This window comes from Daucus carota, chromosome 8, assembly GCF_001625215.2.
Source record: "Daucus carota subsp. sativus chromosome 8, DH1 v3.0, whole genome shotgun sequence".
NCBI lineage: Eukaryota > Viridiplantae > Streptophyta > Magnoliopsida > Apiales > Apiaceae > Daucus > Daucus carota.
This window is the reverse complement of record NC_030388.2, coordinates 11576025-11596461: the sequence shown is the minus strand read 5'-3', so window position 1 is coordinate 11596461 and position 20437 is coordinate 11576025. Positions and strand designations below refer to the sequence as shown.

The 20437-nt window shown below is 35.7% G+C and overlaps 3 protein-coding genes across 4 annotated transcripts; all 3 read right to left on the bottom strand.

Moving 5' to 3' along the window:
* Positions 1–3603: 3603 nt before the first annotated feature.
* On the bottom strand, positions 3604–5427 carry LOC108192430 (peroxidase 20). Its single transcript, XM_017372911.2, has 4 exons — positions 5123–5427; positions 4840–5031; positions 4544–4709; positions 3604–4172 (listed from the first exon to the last, which is right to left on the bottom strand). The coding sequence occupies exons 1-4, from the start codon at positions 5345–5347 to the stop codon at positions 3739–3741; spliced, it is 1017 nt and encodes a 338-aa protein (XP_017228400.1). The 5' UTR covers positions 5348–5427; the 3' UTR covers positions 3604–3738.
* A 318-nt stretch (positions 5428–5745) lies between these two features.
* LOC108203761 (putative pentatricopeptide repeat-containing protein At3g15930) lies at positions 5746–7435 on the bottom strand. The gene has a single exon (XM_017372910.2). The coding sequence runs from the start codon at positions 7370–7372 to the stop codon at positions 5813–5815; it is 1560 nt and encodes a 519-aa protein (XP_017228399.1). The 5' UTR covers positions 7373–7435; the 3' UTR covers positions 5746–5812.
* Positions 7436–10919: 3484 nt separating this feature from the next.
* On the bottom strand, positions 10920–20437 carry LOC108192282 (uncharacterized). Of its 2 annotated transcripts, XM_017372903.2 has the most exons (9): positions 20066–20437; positions 18994–19121; positions 18809–18880; positions 18567–18712; positions 18367–18481; positions 18198–18278; positions 17546–17683; positions 12834–12921; positions 10920–11229 (listed from the first exon to the last, which is right to left on the bottom strand). In XM_017372903.2, exons 1-9 carry the CDS (start codon positions 20325–20327, stop codon positions 11096–11098), a joined length of 1164 nt encoding a protein of 387 aa, XP_017228392.1. In that variant the 5' UTR covers positions 20328–20437; the 3' UTR covers positions 10920–11095. The 2 variants fall into 2 exon arrangements, with proteins under 2 accessions (XP_017228392.1, XP_063939376.1); XM_064083306.1 differs by lacking the exon at positions 18198–18278.

Sequence of the window (20437 nt, the reverse complement as noted above, 5' to 3'; positions counted from 1 at the left end):
CAGGCATTCGGAGAACAATTTGTTTCTTCACCTCCTACAGTTCCATCTCAGGGAACTATGGTTGTATATACAGGTGCTGGTGACGGTGTGAAAACTACGAGTGAAATCAGGCAAACACCGAGCGAAACACATGCACGAGAGGATAGTGAAAAATCTTTGAGTGTTCGTGAGGTGAGTGCACACACCAACACAGATCTGTTACAGGAACAAATGGCTTCTCTGAGGGCTGAAATAGAAAGGTTGAATGCTGAGAACGCAAGATTCAGAAGTGGAGAGTTGGTAACTCTAAAAGAAAAGGCTGTTGATCCTTCATTCTCTTCCCTCAAACAGGAATTAGATGCTCATGTCAAGGGTATTCACTCTAGGATGGACAAATTTGATACAACTCAGGAGCTCTGTCTGACGAAGCTTGACAACTTGGAGCAAACTTTGGCTCAAGTTGTTCAACACTTAAAGATCAATCCGTCAACATCTCAGTCTACTCCAGAGGATCCCTCAACTAAGGGGGAGAAGGATAAGGATGACAAAGATAAGGATGACAGCAATGCTGGTGGTGGTGGCAATGGTGGTGACAAGGGTGGAGATACTGATAGGAGTGATAAGGGTGGAGAAGGAGCAAGTGAAAAGGACTCTTCTGAAGCTAGCAAGTCTAAAGGCAAAATGCCTGAAACTGAGAACATCTTCACTAATCAGGATTATGATAACATTCCTGAAGATGTTGATGATGATGATGCATTTGATTCTGCTTACTTTGAAGCTGAAGAAGAAGGTCGTTTCGAGGAAGGCTTTCTTTTCAATGAAGATCAGTCTGTAGATCCTGAGCACATGGAAAAGGTCAAGATGTTTAAAGCTCAACATGAAGCTAGCAAAGCAAAGCTTCAGGAACTGCAGAAACTGGTAGATGAAAAGAGGACAACTGATGAGTTGGTCAAGCTGGAGAAACAGAAACTATGGGATGCTAAGTGCAAGGAAAAGAGAGAGGATATCTCCAGGAAAGTTGGTGAAAGCTGGGATATTGCAAGACAAATCCTCTCTGGACCTCAAAGGGAACCTTTCAATGATGGTAAATTCAAATCCTTCATTTATGACCTGAGAGAGGCTAACCCTAATGAAGATATGTTTATGCGTGCTCTTGCTCTCGAGTTAGAATATATAACTATTGGTGTCAAGAATCTTCTCAATGAATGGGAGATCATTATTTCTACTCAGAGAAACGGAACATTCAGGGTTTCAATTGATCTATTCAAGTTTCTATCTCTAACTGAAATCTGGGTGATTCGTAACAAGATTAGACGCAGCTCGAATTTGAATGAACTCCTACGTGACAGACTTATGGATTGTGCCATTCATAACAGTCCACAAGTTGTCAGAAAGCCTTACTGTGTCAAGTTCATTCACGAGAGAAAATTTGGAACCTTCTACCTGGACCACCAACATCTTCTCAAGTATGATGTGAGTCAGTTGGTTCTTGTATCTACAATTCTACGTACCAAGGGCTTCGCTACTAAGGCCAAAGCTGATGCTGATACTGAGATTGTGAACTACTGCACAAGAAGAAATATTCAGCAATACTTCAGGAAGATGAAGTATATCAACCAATCTCAGCCAGCAGATTTCATCGAAGACCCTGTGGATATTGAGGTTCAATATTATCTCTCATTGGCTCGTGAAAGAAAGAAGCGTGGAGTATCCACTGCAGCTGAAGAGCCAACTCAGAATGAGCCGTCTACTCCAATTATTCACTGTTCAGATGCTGAAGAAGGAGAAGTCACTCGTTCTGAGTAAATAGATTGATTAGGATATTTTGTTAGATATGTTCAAGGAACATCCTTTTGTAATCTATTATGAATATGGTTTAATGTTCAATACAAGCCATAAACTTTTGCTATTTACATTCCATTGTTTAAATCTTTGTCTTATCTGTTAGTTGAGTTATCCTCTAGGAAATTTGCATGTTATGTTAACAAACAAATAGGGGGAGATTGAAAGGCATATGTTCAGCCTATTTGTATTTAAAGAGATACAACTCAACTCAGATAAGAAAGCTCAGTAAATAGCAAGTCAACGGAATCCGTACGAAGAACGTCAAATGATTTATGGGAATTATATGTCAGATAAATTCCAGGATGCTGCTGCACACCACTGAAAGAAGTTCATTAATATGTTCAGGCCTCAGTGCACAAATAATCTCTTGTGGCACGTCCAGGAGTTCAGAAGATATAAAGTTCCTATACTTTATTTTATCAGAAGATTCCATTTAATGAAGAAGTACTTACAAGACGAAGACTCGACGAACAAATCAAATTCTTAATGTTTATTTGACAAAGAATATTTGATTTAACTAGATACAGATGAACCAGACAGTGCATCTGTGTATCAGTTATTCAAATTGAATATTTGAAGTCAAGCAGAGTTGGTGGTTCGTTCGCTCGACTGATCAAGACGGAGTTTTTATTGTTTAAAGAAGACGGGAAGCAGTTCTGCTGATGAATGGGTGATTAAATATTTAATAGATTATTATTTCACTTCTTAAATAATTAAATTAATTATGTAATTTATTTGTTAAATTAATTCACTCTCGAATTAATTTAATTTATGAATTTATATGATTAAATTAATTAAGTGGATAATTTTCTATTTAAATATAATCTACAAATCACATTCAATCATCCACTCAAGCTCAGCAAGACAATCTGAGATTGTCTTACCGAATTTCCAACTGCCAAGACAATTGGATTGTCTGGCCGAGAAAACCACTCTGCCAAGACAATCTTATATTGTCTGCCCGAGAACAATCTGCCAAGACAATTAGGCATTGTCTGACCGAGATAAAATTGTCTGCAAGACATTCTGTGACTTCCCAGACAATCAAAGATTGTCTGACCGAATGAAGATCACCAAGACAATCTTTGATTGTCTGACCGAAGGTGCTCTGCCAAGACAATTGGATTGTCTGGCCGAGAGAACCACACTGCCAAGACAATATAATTGTCTGACCGAACTATAAATTGTCTTGCTAGCCTTTAGATTGTCTTTCTGCCATGCTTTTGGCTTGATAGGCAATTGTAATTGTCTTGCCCTTGCTAGATTGTCTTTTCTACTTGCAATTGTCTTGTCTTTCAATTGTCTTACAAGTACAAATGCTTTGCCTATAAATATGGCATTGCATCCTTCATTTTTAAGTGTTCATTCACTTTGTAATCAAAGCATTTGTAAAGCTTTCAAGTTGTTCGTAACTTGCTTGATCGTTATATCCACAGTTTTCTGTGCTTTGATAACCCGGTTGTTTTAATCACTAAATCTAGAATATACCCTGTCGAATTTATTCTACGAACTTTAGTGGACATTAAAACTGAACCATCTTAATTATATAACGACTTCAAACATTGTTATATTAATTAATTATAATCTGATTATCAAATCATATTCAATCAGATTAACTTCCGCGACGATTTGGTACTGATTGTATTCAACCCCCCCCTTCTACAATCATATCTGGACCTAACAATTTGCATGCATTAAATTTTTCTACTTCTCAATACACGGCTTCTACCACTGTAAAATGGAGTTGATAGTTGAGATAACTGATACAGAGAAATCTACTTCTCAAATTCTCTGAGTTGTGTCTTGATTATACTATTATTATACATATATTTATATAAACACTATCATAATTAAATTAAAGAGATTTATAACAGCTACTAACTAACCGAAAAACTATCAATTCTCATTGCCTCGCTAAGTGTCATTTTTAATTCTACAACTTTTCCTTACCTCTCCTTGCTCTCCGGTTAGTGGATCGATGTTTCCCATTTTGATCATAGAGTTTGCAAATGATTGAAAGAAATACTCTTCATCTTTTGCATAGCCCCAAACATGCTTTCTTATCTCCCCTTGATAATCTTCACTTACTAACACATTATCAGATTGTAGGAGTCCTTTCCCTTCAACTATGTTGTGGTAGTAGTGATTATCAAACCTTGTCGGAGTCTTGTAATCGAGTGGTGCAATTGCATTGTCTCTACCTGATTGCGGACATATACTCTGCAAAACTCTTCTGAATATTCTTGTCCTGTCACTGTGGCGATAATATTCTAGAGATTCTTCAGACATGTCCTCGTATATTCTTTGCCTGAAGCTCACGCATCTTGCCTTTCCCATTGTGTGACTTCCTATATTGTGAGTGGCCTTGTTATTAACAATATGTCATGACATTTTCCAAAAGAGTTCTGTCCACAGCCATCGATGACTGTGGACAGGTTACGCATCCAACAACTAGGATTATAACATACGTCCAGCGAGGCTCGCCCAACATTTAAAAAACATTGGACAGGGTGAAATGACTCCATCGAGCGATTTTTAAGCGCGGGCGTATTAATATTTTGCTATAATCCTGGCCGCTGGATATTCATCCAACGGCCAAAAATAGTTGGCTGCCTAACCTTTCCACAGCCATCGATGACTGTGGACCAGGACCCTTTCCAAAAATGATTAAAGCAATTAAAATTTAACATAAACTGCTGGTGTGAAATATAAATAGTACCTGACAAAGCAACCAAGTCTCCAATGTCAAGACCCTGTACTTTAAAATTGGCAATGAGAGTCTCTAGAGAAGAATTTGGAGTGGGGATGAACTGATTGGCTCCATTGAAGCTGGCTTTCAAAGAGTCTTTTCTTCCCAAGTAAACATTCCACCAAGGTCCACCTCTCTATTAATGTGAAACAAAAATAAGAGAAAAATCTTTATTATTCTGGTAACATTTCTAGAAAAGAAAAAAGAACACAAAGAGAAATTTGAAGGAACAAATGCATGCAAACAAGGAAAGAGCTGAGGTGTACCAATGCAACAGAATCTCTGGCAGCAATAGCCAAAACATCAGCACAAGAGACCGTACAAGGACAAGCCTCCTCCAGAATATACTTAATCTCATCAATGACCTGGAATCCTCGCAGTGAATTCACATTCGGTGCTGCTTGTTTCTCACTTACCATACCTTCGAAGCTGTCCAGAAGCACTGATGCATCACATCCCTGCCAAACACACACCCAAATGGAAAAATAATCAACTAAATTGTCATTACCAGGGTAGTTGGAAGAAAGGGATAATAATTAAAAGATTAACCATAACAAAACAATCATGGAAATGCAAGCGAAGAAGTGAAGCAGCCATTCTTGGATCTTTAAGAACTGCAATTTGAACTTGACGTTGCACAATCTCTTCGACCATGGGGCAATTTTCCTTGTAGTAATCAAGAACAAGATGATTAACATTTTCACTCAAACTTATATGACTATAATATATGATGATAGTCATTATCACAAAATAGAGCATTCTTGAGCTGTCCATAAGTTTTCTTATACTTGTATTGCAGATACTCAGGATCAGATGAAAACTTTTAATCTTGTGTGATGAACTGCATGTGCATGCTTTTATTTATTCAAATCTGTTGATTAGTATATCACTATTAAAAAATATCAGACAAATATTATATGTTGAATCTTTTACTACTCTTTTCCGGCCAACCCCATCTGCAAAAGGTCATGGCTCTCAAAATCAAAGCAGATGTAACCAACTTAAAACACTACTTGGTTAATTTACCTAATAACGTATGAGGAAAAAAAGAGGTAGATGGAATATATAAGCCACCATGGAGAGACCCACAAGAGTCAACAAAAAGTTAATGAGCTTTGACAGAAACTTTAAAAATCCTTTACAACCCGTCCTAATGGTATTCAAACGATTAGTAATAGCTGATTAGCATGACAACCAATAAAAAAGATCAAACAATCTTTAGTAAAAAAAAACATGTATTCAAAAGAACAAGATATTAGTATCAGGTTTTGATTCATTGATTATAGTTTTTAAGACTATATACATGTCTGGCCTAATAGAACTCAGTGAATCTTCAGCAAGAAATTCATGAACGATGCCATTCAGCTCAATCCAACTACAACCTGGTTTTTTCTTAATTTTTTGACTTCTCATCATCTTTATCGTCTTAGATGCATCATCCCATTTATTTGCATTGCGATAAATATTCCATAGAAGTATATACACCCCATCACTCTCAGGTTCAAGTTCAATAATCTTCTTCGCAGCTATTTCAGCTAAATTCAATTCTCCCTTACCTAAACAAGCACTTAGAAGTGACCTCCAAATCACAGCATCCGGTCTCATAGGCATACATTCAATCAACTCAATAGCTTCATGTACACATCCAGCTCGTCCTAAAAGATCAACCATACACCCATAATGCTGAATTGTTGGTTTCATTCCATTGCTATTTATCATATTTTTAAACAATAATTTCCCCTGTTCAATCAGTCCTGAGTGACCACAAGCCGATAACACTGCAACATATGTAACTATATTCGGAGTAAGTCCAGTCGCCAACATGTCGCCAAACAATTCAACCGCACGTCTTCCTTTCCCATGAAGTGCTAATCCTGATATCGTCGTAGTCCATGTAAACAAATCCTTACAACCCATCCCATGAAAAATCTCTAGTCCAGATTCCAAGCTTCCGCTCTTGGAATACATATCAATCAATGCATTATTCACCGCCATATCTCTAACCAAAACCGACTTACTAACAAAACCATGCACAGTCCTGCCAAAATCAAGAGCTCCAATATCAGCACAACCAGAAAGAACAGCAACAACCGTAATCTCCGTAGGAAAAGCTCCACCATCCCCAACCATTTCTCTAAACAACTCCAACCCACAAACCGAAACCTTCCCACGAACAAACCCAACAATCATCCCCGTCCAGGAAACAGCATTCCTGACCGGCATTTCATCAAACACTTGGCGTGCACTATCCATATCATCACATTTCACAAACCCATTAAGCAAACTAGTCCATGACACAACATCTCTAACACCCATAACATCAAACACAGTCTTAGCCCTCAAAGCATCCCCATTGCTGCTATACATATCAATCAAAGCATTACCCAAAATGGGTTCATCACAAAGCTCAAACCTAATCACCATCCCATGAACAGCTCTCCCATTTCTCAAATCTCGAAATCTACCGCAAGCTGTTAGAGCAGCTACAGCTGAGAAGCCATCAGGCTTGTGATTAACAAGCAACTGAGAGAAGATTGAGATAGCTTTGTTGGGTTTGTCAATATTCAAGTAATGGTTCATCAAACAAGTCCATGAAACAATGTCTGGTTGTTGAATTTGGTTGAATATGTTTTGGGCTTGTGCTGGTCTGTTGAGTAGTGAGTAAATATTCAAGAATTTAGAAGCGAGGTGTTGGTGGGTGGAGAGTGAGCCAAGAGTAATGGCGTGGGCGTGGAGCTTCTTGATGATTTTTTCATGGTTCTTGTATTTGTTTAGTAAAGACTTGAGTCGTTGATTCATTGAGATTGTTGGCTAATACATACTCTAGACCGTTAATATATTTATCATGACAGACCACATCCACCTGTGTTTACGCGCGAAGCTTTTCTTTAAAAATTATTCTAGGATTTATTAAATTACGTAATCGTATGAATAAGTTTAAAATAAGTGTTTATTACTTAAAGTAAAAAAAGAAGTAGAAGTTAAAAACAAGTTAAGACTTATAAGTGATTAAAGTGTTTGAGAAAAAATTAGAAGGCATGAAACAAAAACTAGGATTAGTTAGCTTTTTATAAGTACTTCTTGACAAATAAGTGCTTCTAACTTAAAATTTCAGGAGACGGACTTAGAAACCAGCCAAGCACCCACTATATTGTTACTCACTCCGTTAGGGTTGGTAACGGGTCGGATCGGTTCGGATATCTAAGATATCTGAATCCAAATCCAAATTATTTTTAAAATCCAAATCCAATCAGATTTCACATATCAAATCCAAATCCAAATCTTCGACTTTTGGTTCGGGTTTATCTAGGGGTGAGCAAAACCGAACCGAACCGAACTAACCGAACCGAACTGTACAATTTCGGTTTGGTTCGGTTTGGAATTTTTTAAAACTCCGGTTAGTTCGGTTTTTGGTTATAACCGAACTAACCGGTCCGGTTTTGTAAAACAAAACTTCGGTTTAACCGAAATAACCGAAGTTTTACATAAAAATATATAAATTATATTTATATATAATTTAGTGGGTCTGAAGGAGGGAGGCCATCAGGGATTGTTTCGAATATGAAGCCGGGGAGACTATCCAGAGAGTTTAGTAATCCTTGTTTAAGGAAGCGTCTGTGGTTGAACTCTGTATTAACAAATGTTATGAAAATGGCTTTGCTGTAAAGGAGCTTTGCCATCTTCAGCATTGATATGGCTTTGAGTCGGGGAAGCTACGCAAACTACATGAACCTGCTTCCCTGCTAATCTTGCTTCACATTCCGTCCTTTCTAAACAAAAAGTATAGTCGGCTGGAATAGAAAGAAAGATGAAGTTGAGGCTCCAGAAACAAGTAGAAGAAACTAATGTTTTTCTTTTATATAAAAAGTTCGGTTCTAACCGAACCGAACCGAAAAAACCGAAGTAATTTCGGTTCGGTTCGGTTCGGTTTGAAAGAGAAGTACGGTTCGGTTCGGTTTCGAAAAATATGAAAGTTTGGTTTTCGGTTATTTCGGTTCGGTTCGGTTTTCGACCGAACCGACCGTTTGCTCAGCCCTAGGTTTATCCAAAACCCGAATTCCAAAAAATAAGCAGTACTTTAATAAATTTATCTTTGATTTTCTCACACATAAATTTCATTTAATTTATATTTAAACTACATTAATAATAAAGTATTACACATTAATATCATCTTAAACCGTATTTAATAAAATCTAAATAAAAGATCTTCATTATATGGAGTCTGAAATTTTAAAATAATACATTAATTAAATAAAAAAAGACATCATCACTCAGAAAATATACACATTCACACTTATCTATATAAATTATAAACAAAATTAAGTATATATACTTATATATACGTGTATGTGTGTGTAGACGTCGGAGATATGAGATGAGAATATGAATATGAGATTTTAGAATTAAGGGTCTTGTGACTTTGTGAGAGACTAAGAGTTGAGACTTGTGCACGTGACTCATGACCTAATATAATACTAAATAATAACTGAAAATTGAAAATATATGTATAATAATAATAATATATATCATGGCCAGATGTCCGCCCGGGACACGACTTCTTCAAAAAATTATAAATAATATAATATATATAATTTGGATTATATTTTTTCGGGTTTGGATCGGGTTCGGATCAAATTTGGATTTCGGGTTGGGTTTCGATACGGAAAACCTAATATCCACATCCAAACTCCTTCAGGTCTAAAAATCAAATCCAAATCCAAAATATCGGGTTCGGTAAAATTCTTTCGGGTCGAAACGGTAGGGTATCCATTCGGATCGGAGTTTCTGCCATCCCTACCCTCCGTCCCAACCAATAGTATACATTAGGGGACGGGGGCGCTCCACAAATTTTAATGCTTAAATAAAATATAGTTCTGTAACTTGTTTTTAAGATTTTTTTTCTGTATAAAAGTATAACAATTATATTTTTATAAAAAAAGAAATTTTAAAAATAAGTTATAAAACTATGTTTTATAAGAACTTTAAAAAACGTGTCGAGCACTGAGAAAGAAACGTATATAATTGAATGGGACAGAGGGAGGGAGTACTATATTCTACTTTCCCATTCAATTTTTTAAATGTTCTTTTCTATACGGGTTTTAATGGCACGGGTTTCACTGTCTGAATCATATACTCCCTCCGTCCCGGTCAATAGTATACATTGGAGGACGAGGGCGCGGCACGGATTTTAATACTTCAATATAGTATAGTTTTAAAAATAAGTTGTAGAACTATGTTTTACAATAGCCTTAAAAAGCGTGTCGAGCAATGAAAATAAAACATATACAATTGACCGGGACAGAGGAAGTATACATTTATACAAAATCAAGACATAACAATCATTTCCTATAAGCACATGCCCATCTCCATCATCTTCATATACACAGCCTCCAAATCACATTCTCACGCAGTTAGAATTCTCGTAAGAATCGAGCCATCTTCTATTGGTGGAGTGAGGTGATTAAAATGCGCCGGCCCTTTTCGTCGAAAAAGTTGGTGGAGATGTTTGTGAGGATGGTAAGGTGTGGGTGGAGGCCTGATCAGTATACGTTTCTGTTTGTGCTTAAGGTTTGTGGGGAGATTAGGGGTAGTGCTATTGCTATTACTGAGAATTGGTGGGGTTCTGTGTTTACGGGGGTGGTGGTTAAGTATGGGCTTGTGGAGTGTAATGTGTTTGTTTGTAATGCGCTTGTGATGATGTACATTTAGGGTAGTAAAAAAAATGTTTCTTCGAAAATTTGTTGAGTTGTTTTTAATTGATTTTCTCATTATTTTTCAGTTGATTTCATGGTTACTTTTGAAATATGAGTATTAGCTTTGCCGATATACTCATTTTCGTCATTTGCAACTCATTGCAACTTATTATGCAATTAAATGTAATTTTTAACAGAAACTTTTTAAGTTGCATTTATGATTGTATATATGATTGCTAATAGTTGAATATATGGTTGTATATGCAACCTCCGTATTTTTGCAAAAACTTTTTGAAACATAGTAAAATTTTGCAATTTGTTTTAAAAAGTGCCAATATTTTTACAAAAATTCTTTTAGACTTAGATATCTATGAAAAAAGCCCTTTAAATGAAGTCAAGTGACACTCTATTCTTCTTAGAAATTTTACGTATGAAACAAACTTTAAATATTGCTCCTGTATTGCTTTGCATCAGGCCTTTATGTTGCCCTTTTTAGGGGATACACATGACGGAAACTGGTATCATTTGTGTTTACAATGTACAATTATCTTTGTCATTTGTTGTTAGTTACACATAGTCAATATAATCTCTAAATTACTCAATGATCATCCCATGTGGGTTGGTTAACATATAAATTTAGTGGTCGGAGGATATTAGTGCGTCATGGTTTCAATAAAGAATGAAGATGACACAAGAAGTATTACTTATCGGTCGGTATTGTGCAGTTTACGGGTTTATGTTGCACATATACTATGAAAATGTACTGCACATCTTAACTATAATCACAGACCTACATCGATACATACTGAAACAAGATTCTGTTACATGTTCACGAATATAAAGGGTGGCCAGCTTCTTGTTTTCTTGGTGTCTGATTAGATGCTAGAATTGAGCCGACACTACGCTTAGATATGCCACCTTCAGACTTCTTTGCCTTTCCTGAAGAGCTTACAGAACCTTCCACTGTGAGACAAAAGCACCAGACATCATTCATCAAGTGGAGTCAACATGGAAGAAATAGTGAGTGCACAATTATTAAACAAGATTACTTTGCACTCCTACATCACCGAAATACTTCAGCTTTCAGCTAAAGTGGTGTTTAGAGTGCCACACTTTCCAACTAGACCATCATATATCAATAGAACACAAAAGTCTCAGATATTTCCAAAAAAACAAATAATATTAGGAGTACACGCTTTGCAAGTTTCTCTCTCAAAACTGTTGACTTGTAGTTGACACTATATCTATTTCATTGCAGGAACAAACACAACTCTTCCCTTGCCCGATTATAGAGCAGTCTCTAGCCTAACATTTGAATTTTCAAAATTTTGATGAAAGTTAAGTTAGTAGTATCATTTATCATTGGTGATGATTCACTGACGTGTTTCAAGGACAAAATACAAATTTAGATATTATGGCTATTGACTCCTCTTAAATTAGACATGTTAGACCCTTTCCTTGGCAGAAACTACATGAACTATATTAATAGTTAATATCAAAATGTTCTCAAATTTAACATGAAGGGAACACATGTACTTGCCTACTAAACAAAATTACTCCCTCTTAATGCTATAAAACTTAACAAGAGTGTAGTTAACAAAAGAATGGGAGACGATATGAACAACATAAATAGAAAGAAGAAGTTTGTAACAAGTAAAAAAGAAGCGACCATGTATATTTCAAGACATGAAGAATAGGAGAACGTTATTGCAACGGTTATTTCATATATAAGGGGAAAAAAAAGTAACTATGAAAGAGATTATATTTGATTACAGATGGTCTAAAACACTATTCTCGGTTCTCATATCAACATTGCCTTAAATTAAACTACAAGTTACCAGTACAAAAAACCAATAATTTCATTCGCTGATATACTTGGGCATTCTTAGTGCAGCGCTGATAATGGGATACATGACATGATGGAAATACTTATCGTCCATTACCAGCTTTCAGTGTCTGTTATATATTCTCAAAGAAATAAGCATAAGTGATCAAACTGTAAAATGAATCGCTCATTTATGAATATATCCAATGTGTGCACTGATAAACACTCATAAAATCTCCAGAGTTCAAAATGGACTATAACCCCATAGAACAATAGAAGAGACACAAAAAATATGACAAGGACACAAGGTTACAGGCACGAGATTATCTGCGACTTACAAGCTGCAATAAGATAGAAATTTGTAGTCTGATGAACCACAACAGAGTTAGTAAGTACAAATATTTGATGTGAGAATCTCCTTATTGGCAGTAAATTTGACATTTATGTCGCTGGGAACTAATTTTAAAGACTCAAATCTCATGCTATTGTGAGATTTGAGATCTAATATGTAACCTTAAATTTGAAATACCAGAAACGAAATATACCTACATGGGACCCTCCATCAAAAAGAAAGAAAAACATTGCAACATGTAATACTGATCATAGCAATAAAATATCATATACCGATCATTATAATGGTTATAGATAACAATACACGCTTATATTAGTGATACTGACAATATCATGGCAACGTATGCAAGTTTAAATAAATATTTGATATCAGCAGATATGCCTTTTATACCTTGCCATTCCCAAACCACCTTCGATTCACCCTTCACCAATTTTGGGTACCTATCTAAACGAGAATCTTCTTGGACCAACTCTTCAACCTATGAGTAAACAGAAATAACTTAATTAATATTAACAAATCCTTTAATAATGGCATATTTCTCAGCAAGAAAAGTTGTCAGCTGTAATGCATGTAATCAATTTGGAAGTTAGAAGGGAGGTGTTAGATGAGGATCAGGGGAAGATATAGCCATCTGACATTTTACGCTAACAATATAAAACAATGCTATGCTCTCTTGTTATGTATATGATAGTTAAAGAACCAAGAGAGGCAGGTGCAGTGATGGGGAATAATAACAAAAGGGATATATTTTATTTACTAGTAGCTAATTTAGTTATATGTAAAATTAGTTTCAACTTAAAACAGGTTTAGTGTGTATCCTACTTATGATGGTAGTGACTATGTATGTTGACTGTGTGTACAATCTAGCTGTTAGTAGTTGCAGCTAGATATTATTGCTAGTTAGGTGGGAGTTGAACTACTAATTTTACCTGGCTGTGTTGGTCTGTGAACAGCCTATTTATATGCATGTATTAGCTCCTTATGGAGGGAGACTTTGATTATATATATAACTTCTTCTCTGAATATTGATAATGTATCAATTTGGGGATAGCTTGGGGTAGAGATTGTCCTGCGGTTCAATCTCCCGAGGTTTATAATCACTGTTCTTGTTGCGCTTATCATTATCTTGTTATTATAATCTTATTCTTGTCATTGTGCTGCGTCAAATTGGCGTCAGAGCTAAAATTCTGGTTGTTATCATTGTTAAAGTTCATCCTACTGTTACTGTTCATCAGCTGCTGTATTCACCCTGATTTCTGTCCAAACCTGACCAATTCTACATATAATCCAGAAACCTAATTTCAGTCCTTGAATACCATTCCTCTTTACCAAACAATCAGGAATATAACACCATCATATCACTACCATGGCACCACCAGATTCAACCACTTCCATTTGCTGCCCAGTAACCTACAAAGCTGCACCACTCTTTTTTTTTTTTTAAACCTTTAAACACTCGGTTTCAGTTCTCACAACGCAATCCATACACTTACTAATTGAAACAAGCATCACACCCACAATTACTCACCAAAGCAGAAAAGATAACAGGTCTGGGAAAAGAGATCAAGAAAGATCATAGAGAGAAGCAACAGGGAGGAAAATTGACAAGAAAGAAAAAAGGAGAAAAAGAAACTTATTGAAAGCGGCTGCTTTTCTAAACTGCTGCTGCGTTTAAAACAAATATGTGCAGCCTTTGTAACCTCTGATCTACTGACTGTTCAGACCCTTAAACTTCTGAATTTGAGAAAATCAGCCCCAATTCTGTCTATTAAATCATGTCCAAGCGTATAAAGTCTGGAATTGAGATAGTAAAGGATAATATACACTGTCTTCAGGATGAATGTGATTCCTTACACTATGAGATTTATGCCTGTTATCATCGAAACAAGCTATTTGAATATGAGCTTACATTGAAGGAGTTAGATAAATCATATTATGAACTTGAAAACTTGAAACAAAAGTACAAAGTTCAATTGAGAAAAGAAGAAGAGGAAAAGAGTGAGAAGAGACAACAGAGGTTTTATGAAATGTTTATACCTCAACTTCTTAGCGGGAATCACAAATCCAATTTGGAGAAGGAAGAAATAGTCAAAGGAGATGAAATTGCACTGGAAATCAATCATGTTGAAGATAAAAATACAGAAAATCAGTTGCGCGAGGATAATGTGCTTGTTTCAGATTCTTTGGATTGCAAAGAGCACAAAACAGACATTTTTGTGGAATCTTTTGCAGAAAGTGTTCCAGTTGTTCAAGAGGAAAAAATGGCCGATGATGATATTATTGAGGTTGAACACATCGAGTTCATCATTCCAGAAATTTGTTTAAATATCCTTCACAGGCAGATCAGTTTCCAACGTTATTTGAGAACAGAGTTGATACTTTTGAAGAAGTGCATAAAGGTCTTTTTGGTTCCGTCGCAATCTTACATGACTCTTGCCTTCTACAAAACTCGTGGTCGAGTTTTTTCTAACAAGGGGAGAATGATGGGGAATAATAACAAAAGGGATATATTTTATTTACTAGTAGCTAATTTAGTTATATGTAAAATTAGTTTCAACTTAAAACAGGTTTAGTGTGTATCCTACTTATGATGGTAGTGACTATGTATGTTGACTGTGTGTACAATCTAGCTGTTAGTAGTTGCAGCTAGATATTATTGCTAGTTAGGTGGGAGTTGAACTACTAATTTTACCTGGCTGTGTTGGTCTGTGAACAGCCTATTTATATGCATGTATTAGCTCCTTATGGAGGGAGACTTTGATTATATATATAACTTCTTCTCTGAATATTGATAATGTATCAATTTGGGGATAGCTTGGGGTAGAGATTGTCCTGCGGTTCAATCTCCCGAGGTTTATAATCACTGTTCTTGTTGCGCTTATCATTATCTTGTTATTATAATCTTATTCTTGTCATTGTGCTGCGTCAAATTGGCGTCAGAGCTAAAATTCTGGTTGTTATCATTGTTAAAGTTCATCCTACTGTTACTGTTCATCAGCTGCTGTATTCACCCTGATTTCTGTCCAAACCTGACCAATTCTACATATAATCCAGAAACCTAATTTCAGTCCTTGAATACCATTCCTCTTTACCAAACAATCAGGAATATAACACCATCATATCACTACCATGGCACCACCAGATTCAACCACTTCCATTTGCTGCCCAGTAACCTACAAAGCTGCACCACTCTTTTTTTTTTTTTAAACCTTTAAACACTCGGTTTCAGTTCTCACAACGCAATCCATACACTTACTAATTGAAACAAGCATCACACCCACAATTACTCACCAAAGCAGAAAAGATAACAGGTCTGGGAAAAGAGATCAAGAAAGATCATAGAGAGAAGCAACAGGGAGGAAAATTGACAAGAAAGAAAAAAGGAGAAAAAGAAACTTATTGAAAGCGGCTGCTTTTCTAAACTGCTGCTGCGTTTAAAACAAATATGTGCAGCCTTTGTAACCTCTGATCTACTGACTGTTCAGACCCTTAAACTTCTGAATTTGAGAAAATCAGCCCCAATTCTGTCTATTAAATCATGTCCAAGCGTATAAAGTCTGGAATTGAGATAGTAAAGGATAATATACACTGTCTTCAGGATGAATGTGATTCCTTACACTATGAGATTTATGCCTGTTATCATCGAAACAAGCTATTTGAATATGAGCTTACATTGAAGGAGTTAGATAAATCATATTATGAACTTGAAAACTTGAAACAAAAGTACAAAGTTCAATTGAGAAAAGAAGAGGAAAAGAGTGAGAAGAGACAACAGAGGTTTTATGAAATGTTTATACCTCAACTTCTTAGCGGGAATCACAAATCCAATTTGGAGAAGGAAGAAATAGTCAAAGGAGATGAAATTGCACTGGAAATCAATCATGTTGAAGATAAAAATACAGAAAATCAGTTGCGCGAGGATAATGTGCTTGTTTCAGATTCTTTGGATTGCAAAGAGCACAAAACAGACATTTTTGTGGAATCTTTTGCAGAAAGTGTTCCAGTTGTTCAAGAGGAAAAAATGGCCGATGATGATATTATTGAGGTTGAACACATCGAGTTCATCATTCCAGAAATTTGTTTAAATATCCTTCACAGGCAGATCAGTTTCCAACGTTATTTGAGAACAGAGTTGATACTTTTGAAGAAGTGCATAAAGGTCTTTTTGGTTCCGTCGCAATCTTACATGACTCTTGCCTTCTACAAAACTCGTGGTCGAGTTTTTTCTAACAAGGGGAGAATGATGGGGAATAATAACAAAAGGGATATATTTTATTTACTAGTAGCTAATTTAGTTATATGTAAAATTAGTTTTAACTTAAAACAGGTTTAGTGTGTATCCTACTTATGATGGTAGTGACTATGTATGTTGACTGTGTGTACAATCTAGCTGTTAGTAGTTGCAGCTAGATATTATTGCTAGTTAGGTGGGAGTTGAACTACTAATTTTACCTGGCTGTGTTGGTCTGTGAACAGCCTATTTATATGCATGTATTAGCTCCTTATGGAGGGAGACTTTGATTATATATATAACTTCTTCTCTGAATATTGATAATGTATCAATTTGGGGATAGCTTGGGGTAGAGATTGTCCTGCGGTTCAATCTCCCGAGGTTTATAATCACTGTTCTTGTTGCGCTTATCATTATCTTGTTATTATAATCTTATTCTTGTCATTGTGCTGCGTCATGCAGTCAACCCCATAACTTAGTTTATAATTTATAAATCACGATAGTACCCTAAAGGCTGAGCATAGATATAAGAAACATCTCGAATATGAAATATTCAGTCAACCTCTTGTCTCTTCTCTATTATTTCTACAATTTTCACATTACTTTTCATTATTTTCTTTTATCATAAACAATTTAGATATTACCAATGAAGTGCCACATGAATTATCTCCACTTTAAGATATACAGAAGTAGTTAAAGTACATGATTGTAATGTTATAACTGTGCTTATTTGGATTTTCTAGGAAAAAAACATAGGAAAGTGGAACTAACAACTAATAGACCAATAAGCTCGAGTAAAATAACCAATTAAAATTTAAATGCCCATAAATTCACTGTGCAAATATTTTTATCAAAGAATATATGAGAATACCTTTTTCCATAACAATGGATTCTTTCTTTCTCTAGGAGAGAGAAGATGATCTCGTAACCATGAAACAACTATCCAAGGTTCAACCTCACCATTCACACTCCTCGACTTTAATGCAGTGTCTTCAAGTATGTCGCACACCTGTTGTATATGCCTAATTTCAATATTTATTTTGAGTATTAACTAGCCGATAAACTAGAGAAATATGAGAATTGACATGTAAATTTATATAGATTGGCAATAATGGTATTGTTGGATACTTCAATTTGTTTTTCCTTTCTTATTCTATATACCTAGAGAATTATTGCTTTAAAGCGGGCCGTCATAGGACAGTAACTAATTACAAATGGGCTACATTCCATATTGAGACAAAATGCACCGGTGTTTAGCAAATGGGCCATAGTAATCTATATAGTGCGCAATCATGCTAGATGATTGAGTAACGGCATAGAATCACCATTACTTTAAGCTAATTCCAGAGATCTTCAAATTTAAATCATTCCTAAAGTCATTGTTCAAAAATATTTGTATTCTGAAACATTAGTAGTTAAGACAGCCAGAATTGAGGAAAATATGAAAATAAAGCTCTTTACCATCATATATCTCAAATGATTTTTCTTAAAGATTCCTAAAAAATGAAGATGACTTTGTGCACCTCTTTGTAAAGTTCTTCAGCTCTAAATGATAAATGACGCCTGCGCTGGACTTTGAGCAGTATTATTAAGCATGAAATAAGCTGCAAACCAGCATTATTACTAAGCTTCAATATTCTGATAATAATAAGTAATATATTTGAATGGGCTTCTGTGTTTGTGATCGAGTACCACTGCGCAGACGAGCACTAGAACTATCGCATGTGCAGCAATCCACTGGCGGATATAGCATGAAGCCGACTTGTAATGTTTCACTAGTGAGTCAGGACACTTAAGTTCTCTAACCCTGCATCCAGTAGAATACGAACAAATTTCAAAAATCACAGCATGTGGCAAGTCATCAGGGCTTTTACAAAACTGTGACGACATACCCACTGCTGCTCACCCTTGTCTCTAATAGTTGTCCAACAGTTTGAAAAGCTCTTCCCTTTGCAAGCATATAGACGGAGGTATCCAAACCATAATGCTCCATCAGTTTCATTTCCTCTATATTATTCCACAGTTCATCCTCCTGAACCTAAAAGACAATACATAGCAAGAAAAATTTAAGTCACGAGAAAAAAAAATCTGTTAACCTGCAATGTAGAGTTTAAAGTGCAAAAGAAATACACACCCAAACTTTTCCAATCCCCTCACATAGATTTTGTGCATAAGCCTCGCAGACATGAGCTTCCACCGATCCCAACTGATATTTAATAACGTACAAGTAGCATATCAGAAACTAAAAATGCAAATGAGTTACATTTCACTGACTATTCTTCATATGATAAGAACAGCGTGTACATATTACTTACGCACAAGTTTCTTAGCAGTTTCATTAATATCTCCATCTTCAACACATAATGTGCCTAGTTTTCTATAGCCAGTGGTGCATTCCAACTTGCCTTGATGACATACCCCATTCGGTGGACAAGGGATGCAGATATCTATGAAAGTGAGACTGAGTTATATAAATAACAAAATTAATCTATACATGTAATACTTACAAAGTAGAAACCACGCACTAAACATAAAAAGTGTATTTTTTCAGGTTTTATATCAAAATGGTCATCGTTCTCATTAAAATTCCTCAACTAACTACCCGATCTCCATGGAGACCCATTTCAAACACTCAAATCACTACAAATATCACTAGGTTGAATCTAGAAAATACATTTTTGATAGAAAACTTAAAAGAATCCTATTCACAGGATGAAGTGTACTTATATAATAAAAATAAATCAAAAACTTTACATGCAGAGACACGTGTAACCACATATATGCACATATATAGTATGTTGTTTTAATCTTCTCTCAACACCTTCATCCTTAATTTGTTCTTGTAGTTGAGTTTTATTTTTTAGTGATCAAACCAAAAAAACCCGAATTGCCTATTTCTAAACTAAATATTACAAAAATAAATCCTCAATTCTGTTAATCTTCTTTTTTTCATCCTCGATTCTGTTAATCTTCTTTTCTTTCAAAATTTTATAGAGTGATATATATATAGTGAATTAAGTGACGAGTCCTCATGAAGATCGGGTAGCAAGGTGATATATTTTGACGAGAACGGTGGTCTTGATATAAGACCCTCTTTTCCATGTAAAGTGGATCATTGTTTGCCATAGTAATAGCTTACTAAGCGAGATTGTGAGTTGTTACAAATTACAATATTGACTAAATGGTGCGAGCCACAAACTCAATTCGAACCCGAACCAAAATTACATCAAAGTAAAAGAGCACCACAACAGAATTTATAAAGTAGACTGCAGAAGTCAGCCTAATTAAGCCAGTTTAGTTCAATACTGTATAAATTTATTTTTGAGTTCCAAACCATTGCAAAAATATAGTATTTTAAAGTAAAAGTAAAGTAGAAAAAAGAGATAATGACCTGAGGGTGAGAGCGAAAGATCCATATCGCAAAAGGGTGTCGAATGATTATTAAAAAAGTTGATAAGATAGTTAGATGAGAATGCAACAAAAGAGGCGATTGTTACAACTCCCAGTAGCTTTAAAAACTCTGATTTCTTCGACGGCAATAAAGTCGGCGAAGGTTCTAGTGATGCCAGAATAGAAGATGGCGAGGAGGAGGAATTAGGGGTTCTTGGTTGTGCTCTCCGCCGCCTTTTTGGTGGAGTAGACAAAGACGCCATCGATTTCTCCACCGCTGCGCACACACAAATTCGGAGCTACACATCTCTCTATCCGTCTCTTTTCTTGTTTTAATTTTTTTCCCTCCGCCAGAAACTAGGAGGGGTGTATT

Coding starts and splice junctions, on each gene's coding strand:
- LOC108192430 (XM_017372911.2), bottom strand. CDS start 5,347: ATGGACAGCTCAAGAATGCTCTATTTTGTGATAATGACTATCATCATA. Junction 5,032..5,122: donor TCCATGATTGTTTTGTTATG/GTTAATCTTTTA, acceptor TGTGTTTGGCAG/GGATGTGATGCATCAGTGCT. Junction 4,710..4,839: donor CCAGAGATTCTGTTGCATTG/GTACACCTCAGC, acceptor TCACATTAATAG/AGAGGTGGACCTTGGTGGAA.
- LOC108203761 (XM_017372910.2), bottom strand. CDS start 7,372: ATGAATCAACGACTCAAGTCTTTACTAAACAAATACAAGAACCATGAA.
- LOC108192282 (XM_017372903.2), bottom strand. CDS start 20,327: ATGGCGTCTTTGTCTACTCCACCAAAAAGGCGGCGGAGAGCACAACCA. Junction 18,881..18,993: donor ATGAAACTGCTAAGAAACTT/GTGCGTAAGTAA, acceptor ATTAAATATCAG/TTGGGATCGGTGGAAGCTCA. Junction 18,279..18,366: donor TAGTGCTCGTCTGCGCAGTG/GTACTCGATCAC, acceptor GCTGGTTTGCAG/CTTATTTCATGCTTAATAAT.